Here is an 18,551-nt window from a genome sequence, read left to right on the forward strand (position 1 = left end):
CCTCGGACCCAGACGGCACAGGCCAGTGCCAGGTGTGGCCTCAGGCACTGTGCTAAGATAGTGGGGAGCAGTAGCACAGCGGTTCCAGTGGGACAGTGCTGGGGGGCTCGGCTGCCATCACGGAGCCGTGTTGGACTAGAAAGACACTGTGGCATTGGGCTGCTCAGCGTGAGGCGCTGCCCGGGTCCCCTCGGCTCACTCTGAGGCGCTGCCCGGGTCCCCTCGGCTCACTCTGAGGCGCTGCCCGGGTCCCCTCGGCTCACTCTGAGGCGCTGCCCGGGTCCCCTCGGCTCAGGGGCTCCAGATCCAGGGTACAACTTGCTCTAGATAAGTTTCACTTCAAAGGTAATCTTTCTACTGGCTGATATGATGGCTCAACTGGCTAGTCCTCTACCTCTAAGCCCTGGGATCTCCTATGGGAGCCAGTCCATGTCCCGGCAGCTCCACTTCCCATCCAGCTCCCTGCCTGTGGCCTGGGGAAGCAGTGGAGGCCGGCCCAGAGCCTCGGACCCGGCACCCGCGTGGGACCCAGAGAGGCTCCGGGTCAGCCGAGCTCTGTGGCGGCCACTGAATCGGTGGAAGGAGAATCTTTCTCTTTGTGAATCTGATACACTAAAAATAGTATCTTAAAAAGTGTTTTTATTTATTTGAAAGGCAGAGAGAGAATGATTGGTTGGTTCCGTGTGCTGGTTCATTCCTTGAATGCCCCAGCAGGTGGGACTGTGCCAGATCCCGAGCCTGGGTGGTGGCAGCCACTGAGCCGCTGAGTGCCCCGGTCGCCTTCTGGGGTGCTGGCTGGGCCGTGCATGCCGCATGTGGCTTTCCTTTGCTTTCCTGTGTCTTTCCCTCCGGGTTGGAGAGGCTTTGGCACATTAATGCACCACGCTGCTCCATGGGTGTGCAGGCCGGCCGCCGCGGGGGCGTCAGCCCGCAGGCTCGCAGGTGAGCTGCTTGCAGGCGGCTCGCTCGGCTTTGCAGCGTCTCATCATGGTTCCTTCGGTTCAGCGGGTTGGGTTTGTCGTGCTTCTGGAGTGGACATTCAGCCAAAAGACTGTTTAGCCATTATCTCCCTCAAAATGTTCACTTTTTGACAATTCCAGAATGTGAGTTGTGTTTCTTCATGTGCTGACTGGCCCAGGGTTTCCGCCCCCGTACTTCAGGTGTGAGTGCCTGCCCAGGGATGTGTGTGTGCTGGCTGCACGGCTCTGCTGCTGCCCATGGTGTGCAAGGCTGGTGGGCACCTCTGACGGTGCAGCTGCAGCCTCAGCAAGCTCTCTGGACTGTCCCCTGCACACCCCTGGGCTATGCAAGGTGGGGCCGTCCCCAGCTCCATCCCCCAAGTCTGCATGCGCTCTTCCTGGAGTTGGAGCTGCAAGTGCACAGCTGGGTTGAGCCTGGCAGCTCATCGGTGGTCTGTTCCTCAAATCCTACAGCCAGAAGCAGCTGGCCTTACACCCAGCTGTGCACATCTGCCTGGGAGCACTCTACCTGCCCGTGGTGGGAGCAGCAGAGGGACACCCTGGGAGCCACAGCTGCCGCAGCCTCCCTTGCCCCACCAGCCGTCGGGCCGAGCTCCTCACTCCGGAAGTATTGACTTTGTTGTAACAAATAGTTCAGATAAAACCCTTGGCTTTTGTGTTTTGTTTTAAAGATTTATTTATTTTAAAGCAGAGCTAGGGGTGTGGACACTGCTGGGCAGACGTGCTGTGGGAGCCACAGTGTGGACACTGTGCGGAGCCTGTCTGAGCAGGAGCTGTTAAGGCATCCCATAGGGGGCGCCACTTCATGTGCTGACTGCTCCGTTTCCCATCCAGATACCAGGTGGCCCAAGTGCTTGGACCCTTGCAGCCGTGTAGGAAACTCGGAACTCCTGGCTGCGGCCTGGCCCAGTGCTGTCCTTGCACCGTCCGGGGAGTGGACCAGCGGGGCGCTCCGTCTGTGACTCTGCCTTGCAAAACCAGTGAAGAAATTAGAACAAACGCCTCAGCTATCAGGTGTTAGAGTGCCGTGCCCGTCCCTGGGAGCTGGTTCCGTTTTATAATCCTGCTGTTTGTCTTGCAGTGAGTGTCGAGAAGGTAGACCTGAAGCGACTGTCGCACACACAAAGTGACAGAAACGTGGACTGCTCCTTTGAGGTAAGGGGGTCCCCGTCTCAGCTGGGAGGGACACGCTGGGGCCGGCAGAGGTGCTCAGCTGGGTTGCGTGGCAAATGCGCCTCAGGGCTCCTGGGAGCTTGCCTGCCCAGGTCCCTGTTGCTGGCCCTGGGTTGGGGCTGCTGAGGAGTCGTGGCAGTGAGGCCCCAGGGATCCATCAGAGGTGTCTCTGCCCTGCTGTGGGACGCCTGTGCCCGCCTGCTCATTCAGGGGAGGAATGTCCCTGTGAGCACTCTAGACGCCTCCCTTGGGCTGTGCTGGCCAGAATTCAGCGTCTTGGTCCTCAGCTGCCGAAGGCTGAGAAGTGTCCTCTAGGCGGAGGCTGGCTTGGCAGCAGGTGGACATGTGGCGTTGGTGCGTTCCTCTGGCGGGGAGCCACGGTAGAGTGCTCAGGAGGGAGCGATGGTTGCCCTGTGTCTGCAGGAGCCCTGGGGGTCCCCAGGGGGTACAGGGACCCTGCTGTCCTGTCGGCAGGAAGGTGGCTCTGCTTGATTTCTTTCTGATGCTGGTCCTAGTGGGCTGGGCTCTGCCCCAGGCCTTGTCTGGTCGGGGGGGGGCATGCCGTGTAACAGGTGCTCCAGGCTAGCTCAGCCTTCCCACAGGGAGGTTCTGATGGGGAAGGGGTGGCAGGCTGCTGGGCTGACTCCCTGCCCTGGGCCCTGGCCGTGCTCACACACAGCTGTGTCCATGCGGGTGGGCTGGCTCCAGCACAGCAGCGAGCTTTTCCCGAAGGACCACGGGGCATGCCTGAGGGGTGTGTTGTGGGGTGACCAGAGGGCGGCTCTGGCTGCCCTCGCCTCCTCACGGCGGTCACTGTGCACCTGCGTGCCCCCTGCCCCCACTGCCCAGGGCTGGCTCTGAAGCTCACAGGGCTGCAAGGAGGGTGGGTGTTCACAGCCGGTTGAAGGACTCCGGCTCCCTGTCTGCAGGGCAGACCGGGCTGCAGGAGCCCGAGGACTGCTGTTGGGGCGCCCCCAGGCGCAGTGCAGGCAGGGACTGGGTTAGCCAGGACAGCTGTGTGCAGGGCAGTGTCCCCCTCCCCTAGGTCCCCCTTGCAGAACTAACGCTTAACTTGACCACAGACCTCCACGTAAAGCCTGGACTAGGTCCCCCTTGCAGAACTAACGCTTAACTTGCCACAGACCTCCATGTAAAGCCTGGACTAGGTCCCCCTTGTAGAACTAACGCTTAACTTGCCACAGACCTCCACGTAAAGCCTGGACTGAACCTTCTGGGAAAGGAGGAGGGGAATGCAAAAGCACAGAGTCTGTTTTCTCTTTCTGTTTTTCTGAGACAGAAACAGGAAGACAGAGTGAGCTTCCATCTGCAGTAGCCAGGGCTGGGTCACGGCCAGCCTCTGGACAGGAACTCCCTCGCTGCCTCGCAGGCAGGAGGCTGGGGACAGACCCACACTCCTGACCTGGGACAGACTGGAGCTGCTGCCCCGACACTGCTCTTCCTGACTGCAGCGCCCAGACACGGCTGCAGCTTGGAGCTTCACCAGCACTCACAACTAGCTCTCAGGCACTGTGAGACGGCCTCCCCTTGCAATCCCCGGGACCCCATACGGGCGCTAGTTCGTGTCCCAACTGCTCCCCAGCTCCCTGCTTGTGGCCTGGGAAAGGAGTAGAGGACGACCCTGCACCTGTGTGGGAGACCTGGGAGAAGCTCCTGGCTCCTGGCTTTGGATTGGCTCAGCTTCGGCTGTTGCGGCCACTTGGGTGAACTAGCAGATGGGAGATCTTTCTGTCTCTGCTCTCCATGAATCTGATCTGCCTTTCTAATAATAAGAAAAGAAAGGAGCTGTGAGGAGCATGAGGAGTCCCAGAGTAGCAGAAGATACTTGCGGATCACTTAGCTGGTAGAGTCTCCGTTCACGACACGGAGCACTCTGAGTCTGTAGTCAGAAGACCTGTGGGGGGCAGATAACCCCGGCCTGGCCAAAGGGAGAGACCTGGAGTCTCACGCTGCTGGAAGGTTCTTTGGCAGTTTCTTTAGTAAGTTTGAGATGCAGCTGCTTCAACTCCATAGCTGGGGATTTCCCAAGGGAACTGCAGTGCCTGTCCCTGGAAGACGCACTCCAGCCGGTCCTGGTGTGTGGCAGCGCTGGAGTGGGCTGCTGATTCGGTAGCAGTGTAGCTGGATCATAGTTGTTGAAACAAACCAGACTCTCTATTCTGAAAAAAGGGACTGCATACCACAGACGAGTCTGTTGACACACGGTGCTGGAGGACAGCCCAGGGCCCGGCACGGTGGCCTAGCAGCCAAAGTCCTCGCCTTGGATGCGCCAGGATCCCATGTAGGTGCTGGATCTAATCCCGGCAGCCCCACTTCCCATCCAGCTCCCTGCTTGTGGCCTGGGAAAAGCAGTTGAGGACGGCCCAAAGCCTTAGGACCCTGCACCCGCGTGGGAGACCCGGAAGAGCTCCTGGCTTCAGATTGGCTCAGCACTGGCCGTTGTGGTCACTTGGGGAGGATCATCGGACAGAAGATCTTCCTCTCTGTCTCTCCTCCTCTCTGTATTTCTGACTTTGTGATAAAAATAAAATAAATCTTTTTTTTTTTAAAGATTTATTTATTTTTATCGGAAAGTCAGATATACAGAGAGGAGAGACAGAGAGGAAGATCTTCCATCCGATGATTCACTCCCCAAGTGAGCCGCAACGGGCCGATGCGCACCGATCCGAAGCCGGGAACCAGGAACCTCTTCCGGGTCTCCCACTTGGGTGCAGAGTCCCAAGGCTTTGGGCCGTCCTCAACTGCTTTTCCCAGGCCACAAGCAGGGAGCTGGATGGGAAGTGAAGTTGCCGGGATTAGAACCGGCGCCCATATGGGATCCCGGGGCGTTCAAGGTGAGGACTTTAGCTGCTAGGCCACGCCGCCGGGCCCAATAAAATAAATCTTTAAAGAAAAAGAAAGCAAGCAAGCACAGCCCAGGCCACAGCAGCAGAACGCGGAGCCTGGGCCCCACAGGAAGGCCAGGGGTCCTGTGGGGTGGCTGGGCTTTGGGGCAGCTGGGAACTTTCTTGCTTGCAGAAATTTATCAGAGGTTAGACTGTATTCTTTACTACATTACTTGACTTCACCCTTCTCCTTTTGTTGGTAGACCCTGGACTCGTGGGCTGGAACGGTCTGGACTGTCCTCTTGAATGAAATTGGCCCTGAGGTTCACGGGATGCTTGGCCCAGGGGTGGCTGCATCATGGAGAGAGGGCCGTGGGTGCTCCCAGAGCCGCAGCTCATAGCTCCTGCTGCCCTGCTGCCCAGTCGCGCGTCTGGGGGCTGTTGCATCTGAGCTTTCTGTACCAGGGCCACTGATTTCTAGAAGGGTGTGAAGTGGCGAACAATTTGAGGTCGACAACTCTTAAGTGTCTCCTGTTGTCTTTCATGGAGTTGGTTTTATTTTTGCTGAAACTGCAGTTGTCAGAAACTAGTTACTGAGGACATAAAATGAGTATGTAGAGCAAACACCAGAACTTTCTGTTTTTAAAGATTTGTTATGTACTTTTCTTGGAAAGGCAGATGTACAGAGAGAAGGAGAGAGATAGATCTTCGATCTGCTGATTCACTCCCCAAGTGGCCACGGTAGCTGGAGCCAAGCTGATCTGAAGCCAGGTGGGGCTCGGCGTGGCAGCCTGGTGTCTGAAGTGCTAGCCTTGCATACAGCAGAATCCCACGTGGGCGCCACTTCATGCCCCTGCTGTTCCACTTCCCACCAACTCCTTGTTTGTGGCCTGGGAAAGCCACAGGAGGATGGCCCAGGTGCTTGGGACCCTGCATCTGTGTGGGAGACCTGGAAGAGGCTCCTGGCTCCTGCTCCGGGCTTCAGATCAGCTCAGCTCCAGCCATTGCAGCCACTTGGGGAATGAACTAATGGATGGGAGGTTTTTGTCTCCTTCTCTCCGTAAATCTGACTTGCCTGTAAAAACAATCTTTTTTAAAAAAAGTACAAAATTAGTATTTGTATACGTGGGAATGTTCACTTTGGCAGCTCTTCTGGCTTCACTGGTAAGAATCGAAGGTGACTGTGGAGTGAGTACACAGCTGGAGTGTGTGTGCGGGAGCCGTGCCTGGAGGCAGCCGAGTGTGTGTGCGGGAGCCGTGCCTGGAGGCAGCCGAGTGTGCGTGCGGGAGCTGTGCCTGGAGGCAGCCAAGTGTGCGTGTGTGCGGGAGCCCTGCCTAGAGGCAGCCGAGTGTGCGTGCTGAGGCCGTGCCTGGAGGCAGCCGAGTGTGCGTGCTGAGGCCGTGCCTGGAGGCAGCCGAGTGTGCGTGCTGAGGCCGTGCCTGGAGGCAGCCAAGTGTGCGTGTGTGCGGGAGCCCTGCCTGGAGGCAGCCAAGTGTGCGTGTGTGCGGGAGCCCTGCCTGGAGGCAGCCGAGTGTGCGTGCGTGCGGGAGCCCTGCCTGGAGGCAGCCGAGTGTGCGTGCGGGAGCCCTGCCTGGAGGCAGCCGAGTGTGCGTGCGGGAGCTGTGCCTGGAGGCAGCCGAGTGTGCGTGCGGGAGCCCTGCCTAGAGGCAGCTGAGTGTGCATGCTGAGGCCGTGCCTGGAGGCAGCCAAGTGTGCATGCGTGCGGGAGCCCTGCCTGGAGGCAGCCGAGTGTGCGTGCGGGAGCCCTGCTAGAGGCAGCCAAGTGTGCGTGCGTGCGGGAGCCCTGCCTAGAGGCAGCCGAGTGTGCGTGCGGGAGCCGTGCCTGGAGGCAGCTGAGTGTGTGTGTGGGAGCCCTGCCTGGAGGCAGCCGAGTGTGCGTGCCCCTGTAGCATCTCAGATCACAGTGCTGGCTGGGGATCCAGCTGCAGCTTCTCTCGCTCTCTCTTTCCCATGTTAAAGTTTATATGCTTAGGGCCCAGCACAGTAGCCTAGCAGCTAAAGTTCTTTCCCTGCACGCACCGGGATCCCATAAGGGCGCCGGTTCTAATCCCGGCAGCCCCGCTTCTCATTCAGCTCCCTGCTTGTGGCCTGGGAAAGCAGTGGAGGACGGCCCAAAGCCTTGGGACTCTGCACCCGTGTGGGAGACCTGGAAGAGGCTCCTGGCTCCTGGCTTCGGATTGGCTCAGCTCCAGCCACTGCGGCCACTTAGGAAGTGAACCATCGGATGGAAGATCTTTGTCTCTCCCCCTCTGTGTAATATCTGACTTTGCAGTTAAAAATAAAATAAATCTTAAAAAAAGAAAAACAAAACAGCAAAGCCCTTGGGGACACATGTCTCCTGTATCATAGTGCCTGGTTCAAAACTTGGCTCCTCTGCTTCTCACTCAGCTGCCTGCTAACGCGCACCCTGGGGACAGCAGTGCTAACCAACCCGCGGGTCCTGGCCCCCCACGTGAGAGGCCCACACAGAGTCCCGAGCCTTTGCTGAGAACTACACCTTGCCTGGCTGCTGTGAGCACTCAGGGGCTGGCCTGAGTGGGCAGTGAGATAGTGCGGTGGGATGTCTGGGGTCACGTCATTTATTTTGATTGGAAAGTCAGATTGACAGAGAGTAGGAGAGACAGAAAGCTCTTTCATCCGCTGGTTCATTTCCCAAGTGGCCGTAATGGAAAGAGCTGAGCCAGTCTGAAGCTGGGAGCCTCTTCTGGCTCTCCCGTGCAGGTGCAGGGTCCCAGGGCCTTGGGCCGTCCTCCGCCGCTTTCCCAGGCCACCGGCAGGGAGCTGGATGGGAAGCGGAGCATCTGGGACTTGAAATGGCGCCCATATGGGATCCCAGCGCCTTCAAGGTGAGGACTTTAGCCACTAGGCTACTGTGCTATGCCCTCTGCCTTTCAGATAGATAATAGTTAAAAAACATATAAAAGGGAAAATATTTTAACAAGGAATACTTCCATGTTGCACAGAATCAGGAAGGAGAGAGTCCGCACCTGCGCTGACTGGTTGTGCTGACTTCGAAATTGTCCAGCGAAGCTAGAGTCTTCTTCAGCCGTCATCCCTTCAAGCTGCTCTGAAGTAACACCTGAGCTACGTCACGAATCAGCGTTACATTATCTGCTCTGAACACCCACTAACAAGGGATGGGTCTGCCGGCAGCTCTTGGGGTCTTAGCTGCAGACACATCCAGGCTGGTGGGCAGAGAGCGAGTGGTGCTGCCCCTGCAGTTGTGTGGTCCACAGCCTGCTGGACACGGCCTGGCTGGCCCCTGTGGCTCGTTCTCCTTGTGCTGTGTTTGGATGGGTGGGTGGTGTGGTGGTGCCACCCCTGGCTGAGGGGTACTCCCACTGCCCTCTCTCCTTGAGTCTGGCAGCTGCTTTTCCATAGCCTGCCATTTGGGGTGTGTTCTCCTCGTAATTGTCAGCTTTGGTCTTTGGTCTTGGGCCCCCTGCCAAGGAGCCTGCAGGCTGGACTTTGTACCGGCCATCTGGGTGACTGGCACCTGCAGCATCGTGCGTTCCAGGGGCTGATGTGGAAAGGGGATGGGGCTGGGGGAGCTGGCCCTGCCTGGGAAGAGACCCTGAACGTGGCGTGCTCTACCATGGAGATGTCAGTGAGGTCCTTTGTTTCCTCGCCGTGAGGCTCAGCGGCTCTGATCAGGCCTGGGGTGACTCTGATCAGGCCTGGGGCGACTCTCATCAGGTCTGGGGTGACTCTCATCAGGTCTGGGGCGACTCTCATCAGGTCTGGGGTGACTCTGATCAGGCCTGGGGTGACTCTGATCAGGTCTGGGGTGACTCTGATCAGGCCTGGGGCGACTCTCATCAGGTCTGGGGCGACTCTCATCAGGCCTGGGACGACTCTGATCAGGCCTGGGGTGACTCTCATCAGGTCTGGGGTGACTCTCATCAGGTCTGGGGTGACTCTCATCAGGTCTGGGGTGACTCTGATCAGGTCTGGGGCTACTCTGATCAGCCCTGGGGTGACTCTGATCAGGCCTGGGGTGCTGGCCTCAGCTGCAGTGTTCCCTGGGGGCATGCAGAGTAATGGTGTGGCTGACAGGTGACTGGGACTTGGCTGTGAGTGGAAGTGTTGAGTCTTTAGCATCTGCCAGGCTAGCAGAGTGTGCACCTGCTGTGGCCTGTCCACTCTCCGTGCGCAGACTGAGCAGCAAGTGAACAGTGCCTGCCTGCTAGGAACTTGGGGTACCCCTGGGGTGTTCCCAAAGCAGGAAGTGAGCTTCAGCACAGCTGTGCACCCTGAAGCTGAACTGCCGGGAAGCAGATGTTGTGTTTGTGATGTGGGAACGGGGAGAGAGAAGGTTCCAGTTAGAAGCAGGTGGGAGAGTATAAGAGCAGTTTTTCTTGGCAGTTGTTCTTAGGTAAATGCCAGTTGTGCTGTGGTGCCCTCTTGGTGTCTGGCTGCAGGGGCCGTGGGCAGCGCAGCCTTGTGGCTGTCCTGGCAGTGGAGGGGGCAGGGTGTATGGCCAGCAGCACAGCCTCACAACTGCTGTGGTTCTGGGGACTGAGCGCTGTGGAAGAGGTGCCTCTTGTCTCAGGGCCGGCTGGGCTGTGCCTGCCTCTGTCCAGCCCAGCTTGGAGGCGGGTGGGTGGGTGTGGGGCACGGTGGCTCTAACTTTGGCCTCAACTCTAAGCCCATCTTAGAGTGACACATTAGTTCATTCTGTTTCCAGACTTGGAATCTTTTGGTAACTTCTGGACTTCAGGGCAAGGTCTGTCTTTGGTATTTGTCCCTTCCCAAGGCAGCCTAGCTTCCCTGGTCATGTGCTGTCCCCCTGTTGGGTGTATGTCTTCAGCTGGCCTGTGGCCATCAGAAGTCACCCTGTAGCTGGCATCTTCTGGGCGTCTGGTGGTGGCAGAGACCCAGCCCACCCCCCGGGACCCTCCGAGAGATTGGCAGCACGGCGCCCGTGCAGGTGGCCGACAGCCAGCTGGGCAGGCCTGTCCGCAGAGCCCTGTCGGCTGCCTTTCCCTGCGTTCCGGCGGGCTGACCGCAGGCTGCCTCCCCGCCCTTCCGGGGAAGACCTGCCATCCTGCCGCGCTCACGCCTTCCCAGCCTGCAGCCGTGGCCACTGTCTGTAAGGACAGCCTTCTCCAGGGCTCACGGTGCTGTGCGAGTGCTGGTACACGCAGTGTAGACACTGGCTTTGGGTAATTGATGGAGGACATGGAATAGCTCGCTCACTGGAACATGTACGTGTTTGCTGTGAATTAAGTGTATATGTCTTTAAGGTTTGTTTGCTTATTTGTTTTTAAGGTCTTGTGGTCCGATTCTTCAGTAACATCAGTAACCAAATCTTCCTGTGAAGTGACTGAATTTGTTTCAAAGGTAAGGTGATTAAGGGGCATAAATCTTAACATTTCCACTCCTAGGCAGCCGTTGACACTGTCCCTTCCCCAGCAGCAGGGAGACGCTTCTGAGGGGCGAGCTGTGTGCCTCAACTCCCCGGGATGTGCGGCCACGAGGCCGCCAGTCCTTGCATGTGGCTTCCTCTCGAGCCCAGCGTCCTTGGCAGAAGCTGAGGGAGAGGCAAGTACTTCAGCTGGATATTATGAACAAAAAGTTCCACCACAGAGACTCCTCTGTGCCCACATGTACACACGTGCACATCCGTGTACCTAGGCATTTAAAGCCCCTGGCCCTCACCTGGGCAGTGGCCGTGGGTCATGTGTGCACACTTGCTGGCCTGCCCCTGGGTGGTGGAGGTGGCCCGTGTGTGCACACTTGCTGGCCCGCCCCTGGGTGGTGGAGGTGGCCCATGTGTGCACACTTGCTGACCCGCCCCTCGGTGGTGGCCGTGGCCTGTGTGTGTACACTTGCTGGCCTGCACCTGGGTGGTGGACGTGGCCTGCACTCTGCCGTGGTTGGTCTCACAGTTTCCAAAGGAAAGCAGGAAGGGGCGTCTGGCTTCAGCGTGGGGAAACATTGGCTCTGGCTGAGCCTTGTAGCCAGCCAGGCACGAGAGGGCACCCATCTCCAGCTTCTAAGGTTACGGTTAGCTCCGGAAAGCCACCTGCCCTCCATGTTGCTGGCCTGGGCCACCTCCTCTCTTAGAAGGACTCCTGCATCCCGTGACGATCCGCCAGCACTGTGGCTGGCTGCTGGTCTGGGTGGCTGCCTTGCTGTCTTCCGTCCTCTCAGGCCGTCGTGCTGTGGGGCTCCAGCTCTGTGCTGAGGCCTCTGAGAGCCTGGGCCTTTCTGACTCTGCCTCCCTCTGTCCGGGCCAGGTCGTCTCTTGCCCCACCTCTCCTCTGCTCTGTGCAGGCTGCTGAGTGCCCACCTGGCCTCACTGCCATAGGGGTGACAGCTCTTAACGTTAGAACTTGTGCGTGCCCTGCAACCTCTTGTCTCTCCTTTCCCTGGACCCTAAATGCTATGAGTCCTCATGGCCACTGCAAAGCCTGTCTGGGAGTCCAAGTCCTGCTGACCCCTCAATGCTAGTTCCTCCTGCCGGTCCAGCTGTCAGCATGTCCTGTATGTTGTAATTGAATGGTGGGTGACGTGTTTGGAAGATTCTGGAAAGCTGCTTGGAGTGTCAGGCCACCAGTGGGTTCTTAGAGTGGAGGGGCTTGGGGGGTGTCACCGTGTGCCCCAGCAGGTGGTGGCTGTCAGGCCACCAGTGGGTTCTTAGAGTGGAGGGGCTTGGGGGGTGTCACCGTGTGCCCCAGCAGGTGGTGGCTGTCAGGCCACCAGTGGGTTCTTAGAGTGGAGGGGCTTGGGGGGTGTCACCATGTGCCCCCAGCAAGTGGTGGCTGTCCTCATGGTTTTGCCTCACTGGGCTCTCCGCGGTCCCTGTGGCCTCTGGCACTGAGTGGGATTTTAGACCCTACCAGGTTCTTGGCTTGTGGGTGCTGTTCCTAGACGGGCCTTGGAGCAGGGTGTCTAGGTGGGCCTTCTCCACTGGACTGGCCTCTGCTCTGGGTCGGTGCAGGGCCTTGGTCCCGAGGGGGCTTCATGCCCCTTCTGCAGGCGCTTAGCCTCGACCCCTCTGCCAGCAGTGTGGGTCTCCCCATTGCTTGGTGCCAGAGGCAGGAAGCACGGCCCTGCCCGTTTCCTGGTGTGCAGGCTTGCCTTGGAGGGCATCTGGGAGCCCTGCCCAGGGCTGTGGCATTAGTTGGCTCTCAGGGAAGAGGACCCGGGGAGGTGGCTGTGTTCGCGCTGGCTGCATGTAGGACCTCTCATGTGCCACAGGAGAGGCCACCTGTGTCCTTGTGTTCAGGTGCTGGCCTTGCTGCTTGGCGTCCTGGGGGCTCTGGGCAGGATAGGCTGTGCAGCCTGGCAAACTGTTTCTTGCTGTTCCAGTAGGGGTGCTGCTCTGGGGGCTGTCTCCGTGCCAGGTGGGTGTGGGACCCATGGGTGCTGCCATCTGAGGGTCCTGGGAACAGCGAGCGCTGACATGCCTCTCGCACCTCTGCTTTGGTTGCAGCTGTCACAGCTCCACCCGGAGGAGAGCTTGGAGAAGCTCCTTCCCTGCTTAGCTGCCCCAGAGCCGTTTTATGCTGAGCGAAGCCACATGGACCTGGACACAGGCCTGAGGTCGGTTCTCCCTGGTTCTCCCTGGCGGGCGGGCAGCCTCTGTGCTGAGCGCTCCTGGGGCCTTGCAGGTCTCAGCAAGTCATGTTGATGGCCACTCCTGTGCTGGCGTTGCCAGTTGAGAGCGCTCCAAGATAGAACTAGGGCCGTGTAAACAGCCAGCGGCTGGCACAGTGACACAGGCCTGGTGCCACCAGGGACCTGGGCTGGCATCTTGGGCCTGTGACTGTGAGTCCTGGCATCCTGTGGGTGACACTGGCCGCTCCCAAGTTCTGGCTCACTGCCCACGCCCCAAGTCCTCGTGAGGAGGAACAGAAGGTGCGGCCTCAGTGTGTGTTCCTCCCAGGGCTCCGTGGGGGCACCCGTGCCCACTGAGCCATGGTTTGCTTTTCAGGTATTTGTCTTCGTTACCTTCTCATGTATTAAAAAATGACCACGTGAAGAAGTTTTTCAGCACTGCAGCTCCCAGCCCACCGCTTCCGGGTCCAAGTGAGTCTGTGCATGAGGGCCTGCAGGAAGGAGGGTTCTCGGGCCGCCTGCAAGGCTTCACAGCGTGTTTTCTGTGTGCAGGTCCTGGCAACCCTTCCCTCTCCAAAGTGGGCACCATGATGGGTGTGTCTGGAAGGTAAGGCCCCCCCTGCATGGGCACACACAAGCTGTGTCCATCCCCTCTGGGCCTGGCAGGATGGGGCAGGGTCTGAGGAGAGAATCCAGTGAGCAAATCCCCAGAGTGATTCTTGGGGGCACGTGTCCGTTGCAAGCACTGGGCTCAGTCCCCCTTTGCAGCAGGCCCCGTCCACTCGCTCCCCACAGCTCCTCAGCGTCTGCCGAAGAGGCCTGTTGTCTGGAGTGACCTGATGCCAAGCTGGGCCAGGGTGTTTATCATATACACTTTCTCTGTAGATGGCTGTGTGGAGAGTGGGGTGCGCAGTTTTTCTGGGGGACACTGATTTTGCTCAGCCTCTTGCCTGGTAACTGGGAAACAGCATTGAGTACGTACGTAGGCGAGGGGAGTGGCAAGCTGGCTGCTCTTGGTAGCCTCTGTGCCCTGAAGACCTGGACTGTCAAGACTTAACTTGGAGCCAGTTTGACTGCTTTGCCAGAGCCAACTGTTTGAGAATAACACAGTGCAGGTGTTTGCCCCTGCAGGTGCCCGGGCTCACCTCTCAGTGCCTGGCTCGCCTCTCAGTGCCCAGCTCACTTCACAGTGCTCGGGTTCGCCTCTCAGTACCCGGGCTCGCCTCTAGTGCCCGGGCTCGCCTCACAGTGCCCGGCTCACTTCTCAGTGCCCGGGTTCGCCTCACAGCGCCCGGCTCACTTCACAGTGCCCGGGCTCGCCTCTCAGTGCCCAGCTCACTTCTCAGTGCCCGGGCTCGCCTCTCAGTGCCCGGCTCACCTCACAGTGCCCGGCTCACCTCACAGTGCCCAGCTCCCCCCACCTCTGGCACCCAGTTTCAGTTCTTTGTGAATTGCACCCCAGGAGACAGCACTGATGGCACGCATGTGGAAGAGCCGGATCAAGGCCCCGGCTGCAGCTTGGCCTAGTGCTGGCTCCTGAAAGTGTTGTGGATGAACTGAGAAAGGAGACGCTCTCTGCCTCTCACATGATTAGCCAAACTATTTTTTTAAGTGAAAAATGAGAAATTGGGCGTGTTGGCCTGAAGTCTTGTGGTGGTCCTTGTTTTCATACTGAGCATGGACACCCAGAGGCAGGCACGCACATGGTGCAGGTACACACGGCTGAGCCAGGTGGGTGTGTAACCGCCGATGCCTGTCCTCATGACAGGAAGGCAGGGCCGGGGAGGCCAGGTGGGAGAGGGCAGAGTGTGTGCAGGGTTCACAGTGGACAGTGACGGAGGCCGTCCAGGAGGTGCTGGCATGTGCATACCCCTGGCAGAGGTCCTGGGTGGGGTGTTCAGACGCTGTCTTCCCGCGCCCCTGCTTGTCCTGCAGGCCCGTGTGTGGAGTGGCCGGCATCCCGGCCTCTCAGAGCAGTGCCCAGCATCACCTGCCACACGCTGCCAGCGCAGCCACCAGCCTGCCCCATTGTCCTCACTCAGCGGGCGCAGGCTCGGCACTGGCCTACCGCACCCAGATGGACACCTCGCCCGCCATCCTCATGCCTTCCGGTCTGCAGGCCCCCCAGACCCAGGAACAGAATGGGATTTTAGACTGGCTGCGGAAGCTGCGCTTGCACAAGTATTACCCGGTCTTCAAGCAGCTCACCATGGAGAAGGTATGTCGTTGACTGGGGATGCCAGGCTCCGAGCCACCTGTGTTCCCACCTCATCTCCTTAGCGGTTGCACTGGTTTCTGAAGTGCCCGGGGTGGCGAGCTGGGGCTGGCAGGGCACGGCTTCCCTCTGCGGAAGCTCCGGGCAGCAGGACCGGCTTCCCCAGCTCTGTAGATCTTGCTCCCCAGGGCAGCTGTTTGCTCGACAGAGTCCGCCTCCTGCCGGTCCAGAGGAGAGGCGAGGCTGGCTTCCTGGCAGGCCTGGTTTTTTCTGTTGGTAAAATGCCGAGATTTCTTGTCTGTGATCACTGGTCACTGATGAACTCTGCGCTCCCCCTGCTGGGCAGAGTGGCTTGGTGGCTTTTTATAAACTAGGAAGTTGGTGGGTCAGACTGCAGCTCTTCCAGAAGGCAGGCTGCCGGCGGGCAATGAGAGGCAGGGCTCTGCTAACTGGCCATTTGTTTATCCTGTGGAAGTTTTTGAGCCTCACTGAAGAAGATCTCAATAAATTTGAATCCCTCACCATGGGAGCAAAGAAAAAACTCAAGACTCAGCTGGAGCTGGAAAAGTAAGTGTGCCCTACCTTCACTGGGCCTGCCCTGCCTGCCGGTGCAAGCCTTGACGCCTGGGGAAGCAGCCCGCTGTGGCCTGCTGGGGACACCAGGAGCGTGACTTCACCCGTGCGTGCTCGTGTGTTACCAGGGAGAAGTCAGAGAGACGCTGCCTGAACCCCTCAGCCACGCCCTTGGTCACCAGCAGCGGGGTGGCTCGTGTGCCCCCCACCAGTCATGTGGGGCCTGTGCAGACGGGGCGCGGCAGCCACGGCAGCCACGCTGCAGGTAGGTGAGGGCTCAGCACTGTATCCCTTGTCCTTCTCTGTCCTGATTTTCATGTGTACCATGTGAGTCAGCATCTGGAGACCGGTGAACTTGAGTTATTCAGCCAGTTAGACACAGAGCCGAGCAGGGCTGCCGTGGACAGACACAGAGCCGGCTGTGGGGGAGCTCTGTCCAGGTTGTGCGCCTCCCTCCCACACCACCTGCCTTCTGCTCTGGGGGTGTGGATCATTAGGGATTTGATTTCTCAACTGCATCTTCTTCCTCCTCCCTTGTATGATGGGAACAGAAAGGGGAGATGGCAGTGCCCCTACTCCGTGACTGTTTCACTAAAGGGTGTTCTGTCAGCCGCTTAGTAAACGGGCCCTGCCAGTGGTGGCGGGGTCACCGGCCTGGGATCCTGGGCGGTGTGTGGGCACCAGCCTCAGGGCCCTTCTGGAAGGGGTGACTTTGGAAGGGGTGCCCGGTTCCTCTGGCCTGTGGGGTCAGGTGCACAGCGGGTATCTGGGACCCTGCTGTGTTTCTTTTGCAGAGCTGCGGGTGGACGTGGAGCAGGCCTCTCACCAGCTGCCCCGGGAAGGCAGCTCTTCTGAGTACTCCAGCTCCTCCTCCAGCCCGCGGGGTGTGCAGGCCCGGGAAGAGAGCTCGGACAGCGCAGAGGAGAATGAGCGACGTAAGGGCGCGGCTGGGGAGGGGCTGCCCTCGGCTGCTGGGCCGCAGCTGGCTGATGCTGTGCTTGTCCCTGTAGGTGTGGAGATCCACCTGGAGGGCTCTGAGAAGGAGAAGCCGGTCATGCTGCTGAACCACTTCACGTCCAGTGCAGCCAGGCCCACGGCCCAGGTCCTCCCTGTGCAGAATGAGGCCGGCTCCAGCCCGTCGGCGCACCACCCCCTGCCCCCGCAGATGCTGCCTGCCGCCTCGCACCTGGCACCCATCCGGATGCTGAGCTCTGTGCACAAGCCCGAGAGGGGTGGCTCAGACATGAAGCTCCTCTCGTCGTCTGTGCACTCGCTCTTGTCTCTCGAGGAGAGGGGGAAAGGGTCCGGGCCAAGGGGCAGCATCAAAGTGGACAAGAGCTTCGGCGGTGCCATGATGGATGTGCTGCCTGCGTCCTCGCCCCATCAGCCCATGCAGGTCCTCTCTGGACTTTCAGAGAGCAGCTCCCTGTCCCCCGCAGTCTCCTTCGGTCCCCGGGCCAAAGTTGTACACGCATCCACACTGGACAGGGTGCTGAAGACAGCGCAGCAGCCAGCCCTGGCAGGGGAGACGAGCACGGCCGCGACGGGGACGCCGAGCAGCGTGCTGCACGTGGCCCGGCCCCCCATCAAGCTGCTGCTGTCTTCCTCGGTTCCTGCAGACACCCCCATGTCCGGGCAGACGTCCTGTCCCAGCAACGTGCAGCTCAGCGTGCCCCCCGCCGTCATCAGCCCCCGGAATGCTCTCTACACAGCCAGCACCAAAGTTGCCTTTCCTTCAGTGAGCAGTCTGCCCGTGGGCCCTCTGCAGGCCGGCTTCTGTGCCAGCAGCAACGCTGCCTCCTCTAGCAGCCTCCCCGCCACGTCCTTTGCTAACATGGCCACGCTGCCCAGCTGCCCGGCCCCCAGCTCGAGTCCTGCGCTCGCTTCTGTCCCAGAGAACAGTTTCTACAGCAGCGGTGCTGGGGGTGGCAGCTCCACGGGGAACATTGCCGCCTCGAGCCAGGGCCACCACCATCACCACCACCATCAGCAGCCCCCAGCACCGCCGCAGCCCGCGCCGCCCCCGCCCGGCTGCATCGTGTGCACATCCTGTGGCTGCAGTGGCAGCTGTGGCTCCAGCGGCCTCACTGTCAGCTACGCCAACTACTTCCAGCACCCGTTCTCCGGGCCGTCCGTGTTTACCCTTCCCTTCCTGCCCTTCAGCCCCGTGTGCAGCAACGGCTACGTTGGCGCGCAGCAGTATGGCGGAGGCTCCGCCTTCCCCGTGGTGCACGCGCCCTACAGCAGCAGTGTCCCCACGGAGCCCGTCCTGGGCGGCCAGTCCACATTTGCTGTGCCGCCCATGCAGAACTTCATGGCGGGGCCTGCGGGCATGTACCAAGCGCAGGGACTGGTGGGTGGCAGCAATGGCTCCAGTCACAAGAAGAGTGGGAACTTGTCGTGCTACAACTGCGGGGCCACGGGTCACCGTGCGCAGGACTGCAAGCAGCCGTCCATGGATTTCAATCGGCAAGGTACGGGGGTGGCACACACAAGCGTGCGTGCTGTAGCTAATCAGCTTGCAGAGACTCTGAATGGTGGCTTTGTCTCCAGGAGGAAGGACCCCTGTGGGACTCAGTCTGTGCCTGCAGACGCTGCCCTCTGGGGCCAGGAGGGTGTAATGCCAGGCGCCCACCTCCTTGGCAAGTGCGCAGCCTCACACTTGAGACCCCACAGAAGGGAGCTGCTGCCGCCCTCAGAGCCTCCCTCAGAGCCTCCCTCAGAGCCTCCCTCAGAGCCTCCCTCAGAGCCTCCCTCAGAGCCCTCAGAGCCTCCCTCAGAGCCTCCCTCAGAGCCGCGCTCAGAGCCTCCCTCAGAGCCTCCCTCAGAGCCTCCCTCAGAGCCGCCCTCAGAGCCGCCCTCAGAGCCGCCCTCAGAGCCTCCCTCAGAGCCCTGCACTAGCTGCCTGCATGCCTGTTTGGTCTCCTTGGTTAGGTTCAAGTGCATGCATGGTTGGTGACCACAGCAGGTCCTTGCGGCTCTGGTGCACGCGGTGCTGGGCCGGAGAGCACCTGGGCTCTGGAGGCCGATGCTGAGCCCCGCGGCCTGGCCCGACTGCTGCCAAGGGCTCCCCGCTGCCCGTCTCGTGCTCGCCCGGAGCCTGTGGCGGGAGGCATCTGTGACTTAGGCCTGGTGGCCCTGCCACGTGGGCTCTTCCTGGAGCTAGGCTGTGTCCCTTG

At 59.9% G+C, this 18,551-nt stretch overlaps 1 protein-coding gene across 1 annotated transcript in view; it reads left to right on the top strand.

Moving 5' to 3' along the window:
* Window positions 1-18,551, top strand: part of ZCCHC14 (zinc finger CCHC-type containing 14) — a 43,807-nt gene that overhangs the window by 24,794 nt on the left and 462 nt on the right. The window contains exons 3-12 of the mRNA XM_058674549.1: window positions 2,062-2,135; window positions 10,290-10,361; window positions 12,460-12,569; window positions 12,961-13,055; window positions 13,137-13,191; window positions 14,520-14,802; window positions 15,275-15,366; window positions 15,501-15,637; window positions 16,167-16,307; window positions 16,383-17,846. Of these exons, the coding sequence (XP_058530532.1) occupies window positions 2,062-2,135; window positions 10,290-10,361; window positions 12,460-12,569; window positions 12,961-13,055; window positions 13,137-13,191; window positions 14,520-14,802; window positions 15,275-15,366; window positions 15,501-15,637; window positions 16,167-16,307; window positions 16,383-17,846 (2,523 nt within the window). The remainder of the gene's footprint in view (window positions 1-2,061; window positions 2,136-10,289; window positions 10,362-12,459; window positions 12,570-12,960; window positions 13,056-13,136; window positions 13,192-14,519; window positions 14,803-15,274; window positions 15,367-15,500; window positions 15,638-16,166; window positions 16,308-16,382; window positions 17,847-18,551) is intronic.

Source organism: Ochotona princeps, chromosome 16, assembly GCF_030435755.1.
Source record: "Ochotona princeps isolate mOchPri1 chromosome 16, mOchPri1.hap1, whole genome shotgun sequence".
Lineage (NCBI taxonomy): Eukaryota > Metazoa > Chordata > Mammalia > Lagomorpha > Ochotonidae > Ochotona > Ochotona princeps.